At 35.2% G+C, this 17691-nt stretch overlaps 1 protein-coding gene across 6 annotated transcripts in view; it reads right to left on the bottom strand.

The window, feature by feature from the left end:
• TUSC3 (tumor suppressor candidate 3) overlaps window positions 1–17691 on the bottom strand; it is a 223681-nt gene that overhangs the window by 103578 nt on the left and 102412 nt on the right. For all 6 annotated transcript variants that reach the window (XR_011433379.1, XR_011433380.1, XM_005606357.4 and 3 more), the window contains 2 exons: window positions 6322–6439; window positions 1793–1933 (listed from right to left, as the gene is read on the bottom strand). Coding sequence is in view for 4 of the 6 variants with exons in the window: in XM_005606357.4 (XP_005606414.1) it covers window positions 1793–1933; window positions 6322–6439 (259 nt within the window). In the remaining 2 variants the exon portion in view is untranslated. The remainder of the gene's footprint in view (window positions 1–1792; window positions 1934–6321; window positions 6440–17691) is intronic.

Genomic DNA, 17691 nt, shown 5'->3' with positions numbered 1-17691 from the left:
GGTCAAGAATGCATAAGTAGCATCCAATCATGAGGAAATATCAGGCAAATCATATGGGGATCATTCTATTGAAAAAGTGGGAGAGGATTCAAATGTCACTGTCTTTAAAGAACAAAGATAGGCTATGGAAATGTTCCAGATTAAGAGAGGCTAGAAACACCTGTCAACTAAATACAATACCTAACTCTAGACTGGATCTTGTACTGAAGGTGGGAAAATATTACTAGAGAATATTAGTAGGTCAACTGACAAATTGGATTATGGATAGTAGCTCAGATAAATGTATTATATCAATGTAAATCTGTGAAGTTGATATGCAACCTGTCCGTATATATTTTTTGGGAAAGGCAACTCACACTCAAACGTGTGTGTATGAAATATGTGTGTAGAAAGACAGGGTGGGGGAGAGATGAGGATGGCAAAGCAAAAGGGATAAAATGTTAAGAATAGGTGAATCTTGATAAAGGTATACATTGGTACTATTTTCATGTGTGAAACTTTGAAATTTTTTCCAAATAAATTTTTTTACAAAAGTATCTATCAACTAACTTAAAATGGAAGTATGATAAATAGGTTAGAACCATTTTTGATTAAAATTCAGTAATTCTTAAAACAATTAATAGACAATTAATTACCCTTAGTATCTTGCACCAACAAAATGATACACTGCAGAGCTGAATATTTGCCAAAACATTTCAAAAAAAATGACAAGAGTTAGGAAATAAGTTTATTCGCCAAAATATCATTAAAACCTATGATGTTATTTCATTTACAATGATGGTGGTATTATATGAAAGACACCTATCTCGACTAAGAATAAATCTGTTTATACCTTATGGTAAAAATTAATGCTTATGTATTACTTCTAGAGTAAATGTACTTTTAAAGTAAATTGTTCACTGTAGAAAATTCCAGTGAGGTTAGGGAATAAAGCAGCCATAGTCCTCCACACAGACATTAACCACCATAAAGATTTTGGTTCATTTACTTGCTGAATAAACTATATATCTACATATCTATACTCACATTTACGCTTTAAAATAAAATTCTATATCATACTATAAATACTATTTTTCTAACCTACTTTATCACTTGTTATACTTTGAGCTTCTTTCTATGTCAAATACTCTTGCAGACCATTATCTGTCTTTGCTATAGTAAATTTAATTATTGTCCTATTTTTAGACATTTGATTTATTTCCAATTTTTTCCATTAAAATGAATGCTAGTAAAAACAATTTCTATGGCTAAGTATTTGAATCATCCCTGGTTATATACTTAGGTTAGATTCCTAGAAGTAGAATTGTCAAGTTAAATTACATAAAATATATATATTACACATATTATTAGAACAGTGATATCAATTTTTAGTCCCAAGAACAGTATACGTGAGGTGATATTTTCTCACATGGCTCATAAATAGTGAGTATTATCCCATTTTTATTTGCCCAAAAATAGATAAAAATTATACATCTTGCTTTCTAATTAGAATTTCCTTCATTACAAATACCACTGAACAATATTCCATATATATTTTAGTCTCTGAAATCACTTTGTGCCTAACTCATGTACTTTTTAATGGTTCTTAAAATATCAATGCACCATTATTCTAAAAACCATTTAAATTCACCTGAGTCAACGTTCAGCTTATAGCTTATAGCTATCAATTTTCTCTAAGCAAGGAGAAATGTTCTGTAGAGAAATTTTAAAAAGATCCTGCAGCCTTAGTACAATGCTCTAACAAACCAAACTAATTAGCCTATTATTAAAACTGTGGGGGACAGAAACATACATGAACATCCGTTCTATCAGCAATCCACTTCGCTAGCTGTTCAGCCGCAAATCCAATCCTTTGAAGGTCAAAAGTATCCGCTCTTTTGGGCCTGCCTTTTGGAGGAAAATGCATGAATGTAGGAGCAGAGTTCATGTTGAGCTATAAAACATAAGATAAAAAATGCTAAATAAAATATCATCCCAGCAATCCTTACATATCCTTATATATCATTATCTTATATATCATTAATCTAACATTATATGTTTTGTCTGCACGGATTTTGGAAAGACAGCATTTATTATGAAAATCCAAGTGGCTTTCCAGAGCTTAATCACTGTTTTTATTCATCCTAATGCACTGTTGAACGAAAAAGAACTTGTGAATTTGGCTAAGTTCTCTGAAGCTTCACATTCAACATACATCATTCATATTCTCAGCTGCATCGTCTGTATTTTATCAGCCATTTCATTCTCTTTCTTTCTAGAATTCTGTAATTAAACAATGAAGTGAAATATTGAAATATTTGTAAAGAATGAAGTATAGAAATACTGTAATTTGGCTGTATATGGACTATTTCTCTTCTTAAGCAGTTATTAAAGAAAAAGAACTGGTATTTCATGAAAATATAAATATATTATGGAATTAATTTCAAACAAATTATAAGTAGACTGAATGCTCTACTAAAAATGCAAAGACTTTTTTAAAATGATGACCATAATAGAAGCCAACATTTTTGCTCTAAATTTGAATTTACCAAACTGTAGGAGAAACCCACAATCACAGTCTTGTTCTGTTCAATCTAGTAATTCAACTGTCTTAAAATGGTTATATCTCACAATTACTTTCTAAAGGTAATTGCATTTGAAAAGTGTACTGAAGAGAATACTACCCTAGTATAAATGGTGTTTATTAACAATATAACATCTAAAAACAAGTGTTAGTTAACTTGCATTGAGGAACTGCCCAAGTTCTATAGATAAACTCCTTGCTGCCCAGGAATTATGAAAAATACCTCAAATGAAAGGCCAAGAGATTTTTGACCCTGACTTGCCATACAGTTTAGCATTTCCCAAAAATGAGAATGAAAAGCAAAATCAAATCAAATGAAGACACACATTAGATCACAGGTGACATCAAGGTAAAGATCCAGCAGTACCAGCAGTGGGTTTGCATGTTATGGACATTTAGTAATGTTGGTTAAGTTGAACAAAACACACAGTCACCAGTTCCCTTCTTCTCTGTGCTTTTTCCCACTCCAGACTTTGTTCACGTCTGTTTCCCTGATGGATGCACAAGAGATAACTACAGCTAACATGTAACTATAAAATTACAGTGGAGGAACTCCCTGCATTTGAACAATCAGAAAATTCCTACTAAGGTTTAACATGCTAGAATTTTAAAGTTAAAACAACTCATATAATTCAAAGTTTTCATCTTAATTAAAATGCACAAATTTCCAAAGGCTCCACAAAGCAGGTACAACACAGATCTGATTTCTAGTCCAGGGCTCCTTCTAACACACCACATTCATTAACTGGTTGGCCTGTCATCTGACCTTCAGGATCAGCCATCACACGGGAATCACATATAATTTAAGTTACTTTCCCAACAAGTCCCCAACAAGCCAGGAATTACCAAGTCTCTACACTTGTTATTAACATTATCTTCAGGCAGTACAGTGCTTTAAAATATCAATTTAGAATAAGTACGTCAACAAAATATGATTCAATAGTTAGTGAGAAAGGAAACATAAGCATTAAAAATCTTTTAGTAGTTCCCAAATAAAGCAAAATATATACTTTCCTATTTTTGTGTATTATAATTCTCCATAAAAATCATTAACTGCTATAACTGTTATGCATTTTTGAATTTTAAAATGAAAACTCATTGCTAAGCCAGGGGCTAGGTTTTAGAAAAGACAAAGTATTTCTATATTTGGAATTCTGCTGAATCAAAATTAACTTGAGAAAATTTTTCAATTAAAAACAATCTGGACTTCAACTCTCATATCTATGCCAAACTTAAAAAAAAATAAATTATGTTTAAAGTATATAAAAGAATTCAGTGATGATATCTAACAATATATCTATATGGTCATATACTGGCAGCTTATAGTCAATATGCAGCACAAAAGTAGGATGAGTCTGTCCCACAGTTTTGTTTTTTTAATCTGAATTGCTGCCAACATTTTAAAGGTGGAGAAAGTTCACATAAAAATTCCTATTTGGGTCTCTTCTTGAAAAAACAGATCTAGCTATACGTAGCCTGCATTTCTTCACAAGGGCTTGAGTCGAACTGTATCTCTCACTGAAGTCAACTCGCCCTCCCCATTTGCTGTAGTGCCCACCCCCACCACACTGTTTCCTCAACAAGGAGACCAACAGTCACGGTCGGGTGCATGGTGTTCATGGTATCTTCTTGATTTTATTTCTTATATAGTAGTTAGGAGAAAACTGAAATATGAGTGTTTCCATTAAATATTTATTGTTTTTAAAAAAGACCAAGAAAGGCTTTGTTTTAATAAAAATAAGCATATTGAATTATGCAAGTGAAGAATGAATGTGTTTAATATACTAAGTATGTACCTAAACAAAGATCCCCAAACGAAAGGAAACTAATCCAAGTCAGTGCCTGCGTTTAGTGTACAGGCCCAGCAGGGGAGATGTTGGGGCTCGAAGCCTCTGCTCTAGCAGACAGCTTGGACCTGGATGAGTATTTCCTAACATGGCAGAGAGGCCTCAAGGATGTGAGGAACTGAACTTCCTCTGATGATCTCTAAGGCCAGTCCTCCCGAGAGTCTGTAGAGACCTAGAAACTACACGAAATAATACTGGTTCTTACAGTCCTATAATTTTCCTTTATAAGGTTATTTGAAATTACATATTTATGTATGTGTTTTTCTTTTTTATTATACTATTATTACTATTATTATTAGCTCCCTAGTCTGTAAGCTTCTTACGGGGAAGAACTATTTGTGTTTCTCACCAACTCACTGCTCAGCACTATCTGCTGACTAGGTGAACAAAAAGAAACATCCCACAAGGCAAAATAAATTTATGGGGGAAGAAATAAGTGAGGAATACTAATAGGGAAGACGAAGGGTAAAGGGGACTGAAGGCAAAAGGAGAGAATTTATCTTATTCAATAGAAACTGGCAAAGACGAATGAATAATCAATCTGGAAGCAAATAAGCAAAAATACTCAGTAATGACCCATTTATAACTAGTGAGCTAGATTCTTTACAGAACTAAATGCTTTTCCATGACCTGGTAAAACATTATGCCAAAGAGAGAAATATGTGAGAAAAATAAAATAGACCAAGATACCCAGACTAATCAGTTCTGGGTACTGCAGTAAGTTTTATATTTGAGAGGCACTGATCAAGTAGGGATAAACATAAAAAAATAATAACTGCAAGATAACAGCAGGATTAAGAGCTAGAGCTCTGGGAGCCAACTGCTGAGCTCAAATTTTAGCTCCCTTTTACACTAAATTTGTACACGTGGACAGGCAACTTAACCTCTCCATACCTTAATTTCCTCATCTGAGAAATGGAGATAACAGTATTTGCGAAGCTAAATGAAAGAATACACATGAAGCACTTGGGAGAGTGCTTGGAACATAAGGATTCAATGTTAGCAATGATGATGACACAACCATGACAAAAGTGATGACAACTAACATCCTTACACCACCATTCAATACCTTGCTCTATGGAGAAGACTGTGTACAATTGAATGTACTAGTCTGCTTGGGTCGCTGTAACAACACCACAGACTGGGTGGCTAAAACAATACAAATTGATTTTCTCACAGTTCTGGAAGCTGGCAGTCCAAGATCAAAGTGCCAGGACTGGTTCTGGTGAGATCTCTCTTCCTGGTTTGCAGACAGCCATCTTTTTGCAGTGTCCTTATGCGGCTTTTTCTTGTGCACATATGCTCCTGGTGTCTCTTTGCCTTATGAGGACACCAGTCCTATTGGATCAGGGCCCCATCCTTACGACCTCATTTAACTTTAATTACATCCTTGAAGGCCCTATCTCCAAATACAGTCACACTGGGGGTAGTGGCTTCAACACATGAATTTAGGAGGGCCACAACTCGGTCCCTAACAGAACAAACACTTTTAAATATTTAATACTTTACATATAAAATTTTCTATACCTGCCACATTGGAAGACACAAAGGTTAAGTAAAACTTACATTGAATTTTATATAAAATTTCATAAATTTGTGCAAAACACCAAAGTCCAATACAGTTAAATATCAAAATAAAGTTAATGCATGTAAACTGCCACTATATGCTGAAAAACACATTTCCTCTACAATGCAAGTTAAAATGTGCTTACTGTACTCACTAATGGAGAAAACTGTGCAATGATAAAGATAACATTAGCTGAAATGATTTTAATCATATTACAGAATTTATTATAACTATTGTATTTACTAACTTATTCAATGAATTGCACGCTTATCTGGAAAACAAAAATGTATCAACTATAACCAGCTATTCAAATATATTAGCAAAATAAAATGTAACTCTTTTACCTGTTGAAAAACATCTGACCCCTCATCATAGTCCACCATACTGAAGAAGAGTTTGTTACAGAAAGCGGATGAATAGCGCCAGGAGTTAGCTAGGATTTGATATTCTTCATTAGCTTGCCTGATAAAGATAAGGGGCAGAGTAGAAAGATATCAGTATTCAAGCATTAACAAAGCTACTAAAACAGGTAATTCTAGGGCAAGGGTTGGCCAGTTTTTGTACAAACTGCAAGCTAAGAATTGATTTTATATTTTTAAATGGTTGTAAAAAAATAAAAAGAATGTCCTTGACAAGTGAAAATTATCTAAAATTTAAATTTTATTTTTCATAAATAAAGGTTTACTGCAACAAGGCCTCACTGATTCATTTACATATTGCTTGGGGCTGCTATTGTGCTGTATCAAGAGAGTTGAGTAGTCTAACAGAAACTGTATGGGCCAAAAGCCTGGTGTGGCCCTTTAAATGACTGACAATGCTTCTTCTACGGGATTAAATCAATTTGTGACATCTATACATATAAATCTTCTGATGATTTTTAGTAAAAGACAGAGCAATTTTTAAGAATATTAGGTTTAATAGAAACAAAACTCATGAGGATATACATTCTAAAATAGTAAACACAGTTATGCTACATCTTTATATATTCATTTATCTAAAAATGCATTTACACTCAAACCTAAAAGTAAGCAAAAATTTCTCTGAGTAGCTAAACTAAATGCCGCAAATAAGCCCCCCTCTTATGAGCACATTTAACTCCTATTTTAAATTCATTTTTATTAAACATTTTGTTGATTTTCCCGATACTAAAGCTTTATATTTAGGTGTAGGGATGGAGTAAAAACAGAGAAATGGCATTGCTAGAAGCATGTAGGTACAGCTGTAGAAACAAGAAGTAAGTGATTGCTAAAACATTAAAAAAAAAGGGGAGTTTTCTTCTTCCGTATAGTTGACTATTCACAGGAGTTTATCTCCTCCCTCTCCCAAAAACGGAACTAAAGAGATAAAAAGGTATAATCTTACACTAACAAAAAGACTTGGAGTAGAATCAGCAGCAGATAAGCGATTTCAAGAAATATCCGGAAAACAGAAAGCTAGTGGAAAAGTTTTGATGAAGGAAGCTATAATCTCAAAGGAGATTGCAGTGCAGGAAAACATTAAGAAAAATACTGGATTAAGAAGCAGCAGAGCCTGGACATAAGAAATGGAGCTAAAAATAGAGGTCACAATTAAATTTCTTTGTATAGAATAGCAGACCAACCTTCTGCCCCACTCCCAACCAGTCCCAGTATTAGTCTTCTATTGTTTAATGACTGATCTATCAAAAAAAATTCACCATAGGGGCTGGCCCCGTGGCAGAGTGGTTAAGTTCGCGCGCTCCGCTGCAGGCGGCCCAGTGTTTCGTTGGTTCGAATCCTGGGCGCGGACATGACACTGCTCACCAGACCACGCTGAGGCAGCGTCCCACATGCCACAACTAGAAGAACCCACAACGAAGAATACACAACTATGTACCGGGGGGCTTTGGGGAGAAAAAGGAAAAAATAAAATCTTTAAAAAAAAAAAAAAAATTCACCATATATCTGAGCAAAACCTGACATGATTTAAAAAAAAAACTCCCAAACAAAACAGACTCTGGAAGAAAAAGACAGTTCAAAGAAGTATCAAAAACATTAAAAAGAAACTTGAATATACATAGAAAAAGTCAGAGAAGATATTGTATTTGTCAAGAACTGTGCAGGGCCTAAGATTTTATCTTATATACAAGCTAATAAGCTAGCTGGTACTGTTTCACAAATACTGGCAGACAGAGGTTGGATTGGTGGTTACCAGAGGGAGAGGTGGGACAGAGGAGGGCAGAAGAGGTGATTAGGCTCATGTGTGTGGTGATGGATGGTAATTAATCTTTGGGCGGTGAACGTGATGTAATCTACACAGAAATCAAAATATAATGATATACACCTGAAATTTATACAATGTCATAAACCAATGTTAGGTCAATAAAAATAAAAAATGCTGGCAGAAAACATGGGACTCCTGGGTCAGAGACAAAGCACTTTACTACTTCATGTTTGTTTGCATCAGTTTCCCATGCTCCCAGGTCTCATGGAGTGAAACAAAGGTTCCTTCGTGGATGCTAGCACACGCCGATGACTGTGTCACAGGAGAGGAACACTGAGTTTGAGGCACTTACTGTTTTTATAGGAAGTGATAACAAGCCTGTGCTTTGTTCAGTGGGAGACATCATTTCGTTCCTTGAGGCTTGTCACTGCACACATATCCCTGCAAAACTGCCCAGGTAAAGAGCAGTCAGGCGTTTGCCTTCTGGACAAAGGGCATGCAGAGATGCTCATGGCCCAGGGCAGACTGCTTCTCCCAATAGCATTCACCAAAAAAGAACAATATTAGGGGCCAGCCCTGGGGCCGAGTGGTTAAGTTCAGCGCTCTGATTCAGCGGCCCAGGGTTTCACCAGTTCGGATCCTGGGAATGGATGTGGCACCGCTCATCAGGACACGCTGAGGTGGCATCCCACATGCCACAACTAGAAGGACCCACAAAATATACAACTATGTACTGGGGGGTTTGGCGAGAAGAAGGAAAAAAAAACCCAAGATCATATAAAAAAGGAACAAAGAAAGTAAAAGAGCACTTATAAATTTAAAATATGATTGCTCAAATTAAACACCAACATTAGAAGACAGAGTTAAAATTCATAGAATATGAAAGACATGGGTGGAATATATTGAGGGGGAGAGAGGAGAAAGGGACCTAGAGATATAATCCAACAAATCCAACTTTCAAACAGGGGAGTCCCAGAAAGAGAAGAGAGAGAAAATGGAGGAAATATTTCTGGAGACATAATACAATTAAAGGAGATTAAGTCTTCAAATTTAAATTATTTCCCAGGTTCTCAATAAGAGGAACAAGAAAAGACTAACACCGAGACATACTGTGATATTTGAGAGCATTATAGATAAAAAGAAGATCCTAAAAGTTTTCAGAGGAAAAAAAATTATGTGACAAGGGCAAATGAGAGTGGGACTGGACTGGTCATCAGCGACACTAGACACTGGCAGATAATGGAACGATTCCTTCAGCTTTGAGGGCACCGTGATTTTCAATCTAGAATTCTATTTCAAGCCAAACAATCAAGTTTGAAATAAACATGTTCTCAGGAATGTAAGGAATGTGAAATTACCTTAGGATACAATTGATAGAAGGGTAATATAAATGAACAAATGAGAAAAACTGAGACTGATAGAAGCACTCTAAGAAAGGAAAAGAGAACTAGCAATACGACAAGGGAGGAAGGGGAGAAGATGTGTGAGAAAGCAGCGATCCAACTATGAAGCTATGCGAACAATTCAGAAGAGGAATTGGACTTCCAGATGAAGAGAAGAGATTCTAAGCAATCATTAGATTCAGAAAGAGTTGAAAGATATTAACGCCACAGTAAGAAAAAATATTTGGTCCCACAACAGGAAAAAATGACAGCAAAATAAATATAAAAGGTCTGTAAGAAACAAATTAAAATGTATCATAATTTGATTAATTGGTGATGAGAAAGGTTAATTATTTTGAACACTTTCTTTTGAGTGGGGCAGCAGTCATAAACAATAACACTGTAGAAAAGCAACCATAATCATAACCTACTACTTTGCAGTCGATGCTGTCTATGCAGAAATAATAATATAAATGCTCTTTATCCTTCAACTTTCTAAATCAACCTATAAACAGAACACAGCTGTAATTACGGTTACAGTAGAGAATGTAACTGCTATCAACTATCAACCATGACTATGAAAGTACAGGTAACAGGACTGGTAGGTAAAATGGAAGGAGAAGAGGTGACAGGAAAGGGTGCACTTGCTAATCTTCATGTTACAGATTAGGGAATCAAGAGATATCTATAGTTAATGGACAAGTAATGGAAGGATGCCATTTACTGTTAAAATAGAAGAAGAAATAGAAAGCCATTAAAATGATAAGGAGTGAAATGAGTTAAATCTTCACCTATCATAGCAAGAAGTGTAATGATCAAGTCTACTGTAAGAACTATTGTTATAAGAATAACATTTAGGGGCCATCCCAGTGGCCCAGTGGTTAAATTCGCACGTTCTGCTTTGGTGGCCTGTGGTTTGCCGGTTTGGATCCCGGGTGCAGACATGACACCACCTGACAAGCTATGCTGTGGCAGACATCCCACGTATAAAGTAGAGGAAGATGGGCAGATGTTAGCTCAGGGCCAGTCTTCCTCAGCAAAAAGAGGAGGACTGGCAGCAGATGTTAGCTCAGGGCTAATTTTCCTCAAAAAAAAAAAAAAAAGAGTAACATTAGAGATATGAAAACCACCACCAGAAGAAGAAATCACAAAGGAATGTGTAACAGTGATTGCCTGTGGCCAAGTCTGCAGACAGGTGAGTGCAAGGACCACAGCTGTTCATTTCAGGCCCTTTTTCTCATTAAGAAAGAGCACAAAATATTGCTGTGATTAAATATATATTTAAGAGGGCTAAATATGAACAGGGCTATAATCAGAGGTTATTTAGCATAAAGTAAAGACCTTAGGGCATCGTTTTATTAGAGCATAGTACAAAAAACTGATGATTGTAATGATCAGCCTAAGACTGCATTGTGCTCAGTAGGCAGAAAACTACATAGTATATTTTTAGACTATGTTCAATGAAAATGGTTACAAACTTTTAAAGTTTTGGTGGTTAAATAAGATTTAATTCATTATAATTCACTGAAAAACTATTTATTGAGCGCCTAACAGCAAGAAGGGAGCTCCAAGGTCTCTGCTCTCATGGAGTTGATGTTTTAGTGGAGACATCTGATAATCAACCAAATAAATAAATAAAAATAATTAAAAGCTAAGATATACACTAAGAAAAAAATTCATGGAGTGGTATTACAGAAAATAGTGCAGGATCCACTTAGATGAAGTGACACTTCTCAGATGAAGTGACACAAAGCTCAAATCCCAATGATGAGAAAAAGTCATCATTGAAAAGAGCTAGAGAATAAATATTTCAGGTAGCAGGAAGAGCAAGTACAAAGGCCTAAAGAGGGAAAGAACTTAAGATGCTGGCACAATGAAGCTCTGATATACATGAGAACATGCTCTCTGTTTATTAGAGGAATACACACACAGAATACAAAGCTTGTGCTCTCCCTCATCTATTTAAAACAGTGCCTCCTGCTCCTCTTCCAATCCTACAATAATAACAGAGTTAAAACCAATATGAGCCCTAAAATCTGATTTGATTGTCGTCATACGGAATATAACATAACTGGTAAGTTTTCACCATTGGTTTTCAAAGAAAAAATGTATACACAATGAATTGGCACTGACAATTAAGTAGGTCTGAACATCTCTGCATACTAATCAACCTTAAGAGACCAATAATACCTTTAAAAAGATCACTAAAAGGGGGCTGGCCCCGTGGCTGAGTGGTTAAGTTCACGCGCTCCACTGCAGGCAGCCCAGTGTTTCGTTGGTTCGAGTCCTGGGCGCGGACATGGCACTGCTCATCAAGCCATGCTGAGGCAGCATCCCACATGCCACAACTAGAAGGACGCACAATGAAGAATATACAACTATGTACCAGGGGGCTTTGGGGAGAAAAAGGAAAAAAATAAAATCTTTAAATAAAAAAAAAAAGGACACTAAAAGGATGGTATTACAATTAAGAAAACAGTGTATTTTTACACAAACGAACATTTTACCAAATAAAACCATTTTAACTTTTAAAATGAAACAAGGAAATAGCAAATCAGCAAAAGCTGGCATTCTTGTGATAATATTCCAAGAAATGAAAATGCTTCATTCTGAAAAACATGCAGGAAGAAAACAATCAAATATTAGTATTCAACATCTGTGTATAGCATCTTAGCGAATGACATAAGACATGGATAATGTTGAATTTCTTTCTCTCAGAATGTTATAACCTAGCTCAGACCTACAGAATCTACTAAGCATACATTCATGTGCTCATTAATTCACTCCACAAATATATACAGTGCCAACAAGGTGTCAGGTAATTGATCTCCCTGATCTCAAGGAGAATGCATCCTAGCGAGAAAAAGAAGCCTCATACAAGCAAACACACATTTCAGATGGTCTTAAGTACTTTGAAGAAAATAAAACAAGAAAATGTGCTGAAGAGTACTGAGGAGTCCAACAGGATGCACCCATTTTGCTTTCAAACTCTGCATTCCACATCACTCCACTTTTCCAGTTTAATTTTCCAATAATCAATTGTAGATTCTATCCTCTGTTCCAAAGTCTAAAAAGTTTCCCACCGCCTATATAATGAAGACAAGGGGCAAAATAGAAGACGAGATCCTCCATACCCTGGCCACAACTTCTATCTATAATCTATGTCCACATGATCATACCATATTTAAAGGCTTTCTCTGTTCTATGACATCCCGTGTGCATTGTTTAAGCATGAAAGCATTACATCCTTTGCTTACACTGTCCTCCTTTCCAAAGCTTGCTCAAAAACTGCCTCTCCTTCAGAAGTCACTTCAAATCTCTAACCTACACTACAAATCTCTATATCTACAACTGCCTGAAATGGAAATTTTCAGCTACTGTGCAGCACTATTTATTTTATGCATTTATCTGTTCCATTTATGCATATTATATTTAGGCATTGACTGTTCAATGGCTAGGACCTAGTACAGAACAGGCATTTAATAAAAGTTTGATGATGGTGATGACGAATAACATACTTTCCTAAACAGTCAATATACGCATATATGTATACCCTAAAACTAAATATCACTGCATTAGACATTCCGAATTCTGGAGAATCTGACTAAAAGCCCACCACATCAGATTTACGTCACAGGTTAATTGTCTCTTTTAAGGCCAATTTGCATTACTCTACTAATGGTCTTGGGAAGAAAAAAAGAAACATTTTAAATCTATGTACCAGCACAAATTTATGCTATTTGTCAAAGGAAGAGTGGTCATGACTTGAAAGGTTATAATGATTAAATCATTGTCTAACATCATGTTCATAATGTAAATATCATATGCAAATATAGAACCTAGATCTTAGTCATCAGTGATATTTATTCAGCATTTTAATAAGTGCTGCAATAATAAAGAGGCATCTCTCACAGTTTCCACATTTAATAAGCTTGTTAGAGAAGGGAATAGACAAAGACCAATACATAAAAAAGATACATATACATTAAAAAAAGAATGCCGATTGTAGGTGCTATGTAGCATATAGAGAAAAACGAGATCACAGAGGGAGAAGCTGGACAAAGGGTGAACGTGAAAATATTCGGAAAAGAATGGAAGGCCTAAAATTATAACAAACAAGAAAGGACAGGAAGAGAATATTAAGGAAATAGAGCAGTATAAACAAAGACTACCCAGTCTGAAATGTGTATTACATGTTCAAATAATAGAATATAAGCTTCATGTCAGACAATAGAGAAAGAGAGACTGGAAACTCTCTTCCAGTTGAAAGACGAATAGGACTTTGTCTTTATTCTGTGAACAGTGAACAACTACGAGTGTTCTGAAAGTAGTAGATTATGCAAAATACTAATTAAGAAAGTTGTATCTGGCAACTGTGTGCATAATATATTGGAGGAAGAGAAAACAAATGTTTGGAAACCACTTAGACTGTTAGTATAATGGTCTAGTTGAGAAAATATATGAGGCTATTAAAATAGTGTATAAATGAAGATATGACCTATTTCTTACATATTCTCTTTTGGAGTCTAGAGCGCCAAAGCAACCAAAAATTTTTCTAAACAAGTTGCTTCTACTTACAAATATATCTAGTGAGAACAGAGAATTTTAGAAGAGCCAAGCAAATTACATTTTCTCAACACAAATACAATAGTTAGAGAAAATTTAATACTGACAAGGTAAATGGGGGCTTTCCTCTATTAGCTGTAATCCAGTAGCAATAGGATCAGTGAACAGATCTGTTTGTCACTAGAAATAATTCAACGAGCCTGAGAAATATGCATTTCAATGTTAATGATATCTGTTCAGAGTACAAACGACTCATTAGAAGGAATGAACTCCAATGACACAGACCCTGTTCTCTAAGCTTAACTCCACTATCCCTTATCCCCTCATATTCCAACTTAATTCTTAACAGGTAACAGAGGAATCCAAACTAATGACAAATTCACTGGATTCTTGCATATGTTTATGTCAGCTTGGACTAACAAGCAATGGAAGACATCACTAGTGCTTATTAACACACTTCAGAACTCATTGCCACCTGAAATTGAAAGTTGAAAAACACAATGCTCTAAGCACTTAACTGTTAACTAAAAAAATATTTTCTATTTTAGTAGTTAATAGGAATATTAGAGGCCTAACTTTATGATAAGTTTAAAGAACACTGTAAATTGTTCTAACATAATCATATGCAGCCTGAAGAGGGCAGTCAAGTTGCATCAAAGGCATCCAGGAAGGCTTAAGCAACGACTGCAGGGCATGGTTCTGCTAAATCTTTTATATTAAATCTTCTTAATTTTTTATTATGAGAACAAGAAAAAACATTGCTTAATCCAAATGCTATAACTTTTTAATATTATAACCCTTTTTAAAAGGTTACATAAAAATTAAAGCGATTATTAACTCATCTATAATTGTATATATTTAATATATTTCCCACAATGAATATAAATTTTATCTTCACTGCCCTTGAAGGGATTTTTTAAGAAATATGGTTTCTCTTTTTAATGTTAACCAAACTTTCTATAAGGTAACAGATTCATACCAAAATCCCAATGTACGCCTTTTATAGTCATATATTCATGATGAATTATATATATATATAAATATATAATACATAGTTAATCCAAAGTATGTCTTCATAAAACTCCAAATTAATCAATTTCTATGAATAGCGTTATTTAGAGAGAGATCTGGTGTGAACAGAACCACCTATTTATGGTTCTGGTATCCTGAAGGAGAAAAAACTGGTAAACAGTAGTACTTAAGGGTTATTTCTCTCTGGCTGTGCTACACATACCCAGGACCCTGCTGAATATACTGAAATATATTAAATAAACCAAGGCCTCTGAAGAGCTGAGGAATGAACAGTTCACTCTATATTGTAATTGATTCTGCATAATTCACTACTTGGTACAATAAAGAGGTTGTGTCCATTATGCTATATGTTTCCTGTGCATCTATTTTGTCCTTTATCAGACGTTAAGTAGATACCTTCCTACGTAGAAAACAACTCCAACAATAAAATATGAGATTCAAACACATATCTTAAAGCAAAGATATATATGAACATGAGATATTAAATTGTCTCTAAAAGACATAGTTACAACTCAGTTTAGCAGTCGAGAATTTTTGTTCTCTTTAAAAAAATGGTAACAGTAACATATGAATGTTTAAAGGTTGTATACTAAGAAGACTGACACACAACATAGTAAAGAAACAAACTGATTCATCCATAGTTCATGTAACAAGTTTTATCTACTCTCTCTCTCTCTCTAAACACACACACTATATATAGATATATACTATAGATACGGGGATTATAGTACACATTTAATAATTATTTGTGGAACTAACAATAAAGAATTAATAGATGTATGACTCAGTACAGTGTTTGGAAGGGGTAAATGTGAGCAGAAAGACACAGGCCCTTGCCTGAAGACAGGTCAATCCATTAAGGAAACACTTATAATGTTAAATGATAAATAGAAAACAACAAATGAACAAGTTCAAAACAATGTAAATCTTGTTATTATAACTTGCCCAGGAATTATCAAGATATTCAAAAAAATCTCTCTTGAAAAAGTGAATTAATACATTTATCACAAAACCTGACAAGCTGAGATTAGGAAAGCATTAACGCATATGTTAAATCCTACAGCATTCCTTAACAATTCTATGCTTTAGTTTCACGTGGCACAGAGCCTGGTATCTGTAGCCTTCAGAGAATTTTGTTGGAATGAATCAAAAAGGCAGACATAAGATTGTAGAAACTGCCCCATGAGTGGAGAGTAGGTGTTTTCTACTTAACTGAAGGCATCACCATCATCACTAACATTATCGAGGTGTACTGTGTGCCAAGAACCCTTTTATGTATTCACACCTATTTCGTTTAATCTTCAAAAGCCTTATAATACAGGTACTAGTTTTATCCGTTTCATAAGAGGAATCTGAAAGACAGAAATTAATCAACTTGTTTCTGCCTGTGGCCAGTAATTACTAGAGCCAGCAGAATTCAAACTCAGTAAGAGCTAAGTTATGACTACACCTATGGCTACACATAAAGATACAAACTCAGTTCTCAAAGTGTTGCCCCCAGACCACTTGCATCAAAAATCATCTGGAATTTTTTTTAATACTTTGTTTTTTAGAGCAGTTTTAAGTTTACCACAAAATTAGGAGGGAGGAACAGAGATTTCCTATATACCCCTTGCCCCTACACATGCATAGCCTCCCCTATTACCAACATCACTCACCAGAATGGTACATTTTTTACCAAGGACAAACCTACATTGACACATCATATCACCCAAAGTCCACAGTCTGTACGATTCATTGTCAGGTGTTGTACATTCTATGGGTTCGGACAAAAGTATAAAGACATATATTCACCATTAAAATCTCTAGAGAGTATTTTCACTGCCCTAAAAATCCTCTGTACTCTACCTATTAGTCCCTCACCACCCACTCCCGGCAACCACTGATCTTCATTGTCTCCATAGTTCTGCCTTTTCCAAAATGTCCTATAGTTTGAATCATACAGTACGTAGCCTTCTCAAATTGGCTTCTTTCACTCAGTAACGTGCATTTAGAATTCTTCCATGTCTTTTCACAGCTTGATAGCTCATTTCTTTTTAGCACTGAATAGCATTCCATTGTTTGGATATAAGACAGTTTATCCATTCACCTACTGATGGACATCTCGATTGCTTCCAAGTTTTGGGAATTATAAGTAAAGCTGCTATAAACATCTGTGTGCAGATTTTTGTGTGGACATTAAGTTTTCACCTTCTTTGGAAAAATATCAAGAGAAGTGATTGCTGGATCATATGGCAAGCGTATGTTTAAGTTTTGTAAGAAACTGTCTTCCAAAGTGGCTATACCATTTTGCATTCCCACCAGCAATGTATGACAGACAGCTCCTGGTGGTTCACAGCCTTGTCAGTATTTGGTGGTATCAGTGTTTTCGATTTTGGCATCCTAACAGGTATGTAGCGGTATCTCATTGTCATTTCAATTTATATTTCCCTGATGACGTATGATGTGGAGCATCTTCTCATATGCTGATTTGCCATCTGTATATCTCCTTTGGTGAGGTGTCTGTTAAGGTCTTTGGCCCACTTTTCAATTGGGTTGTTTATGTTCTTACAG

Source organism: Equus caballus, chromosome 27 (genome assembly GCF_041296265.1).
Source record: "Equus caballus isolate H_3958 breed thoroughbred chromosome 27, TB-T2T, whole genome shotgun sequence".
In the NCBI taxonomy this organism is placed as follows: domain Eukaryota; kingdom Metazoa; phylum Chordata; class Mammalia; order Perissodactyla; family Equidae; genus Equus; species Equus caballus.
This window is presented reverse-complemented; position numbering and strand designations above follow the sequence as displayed.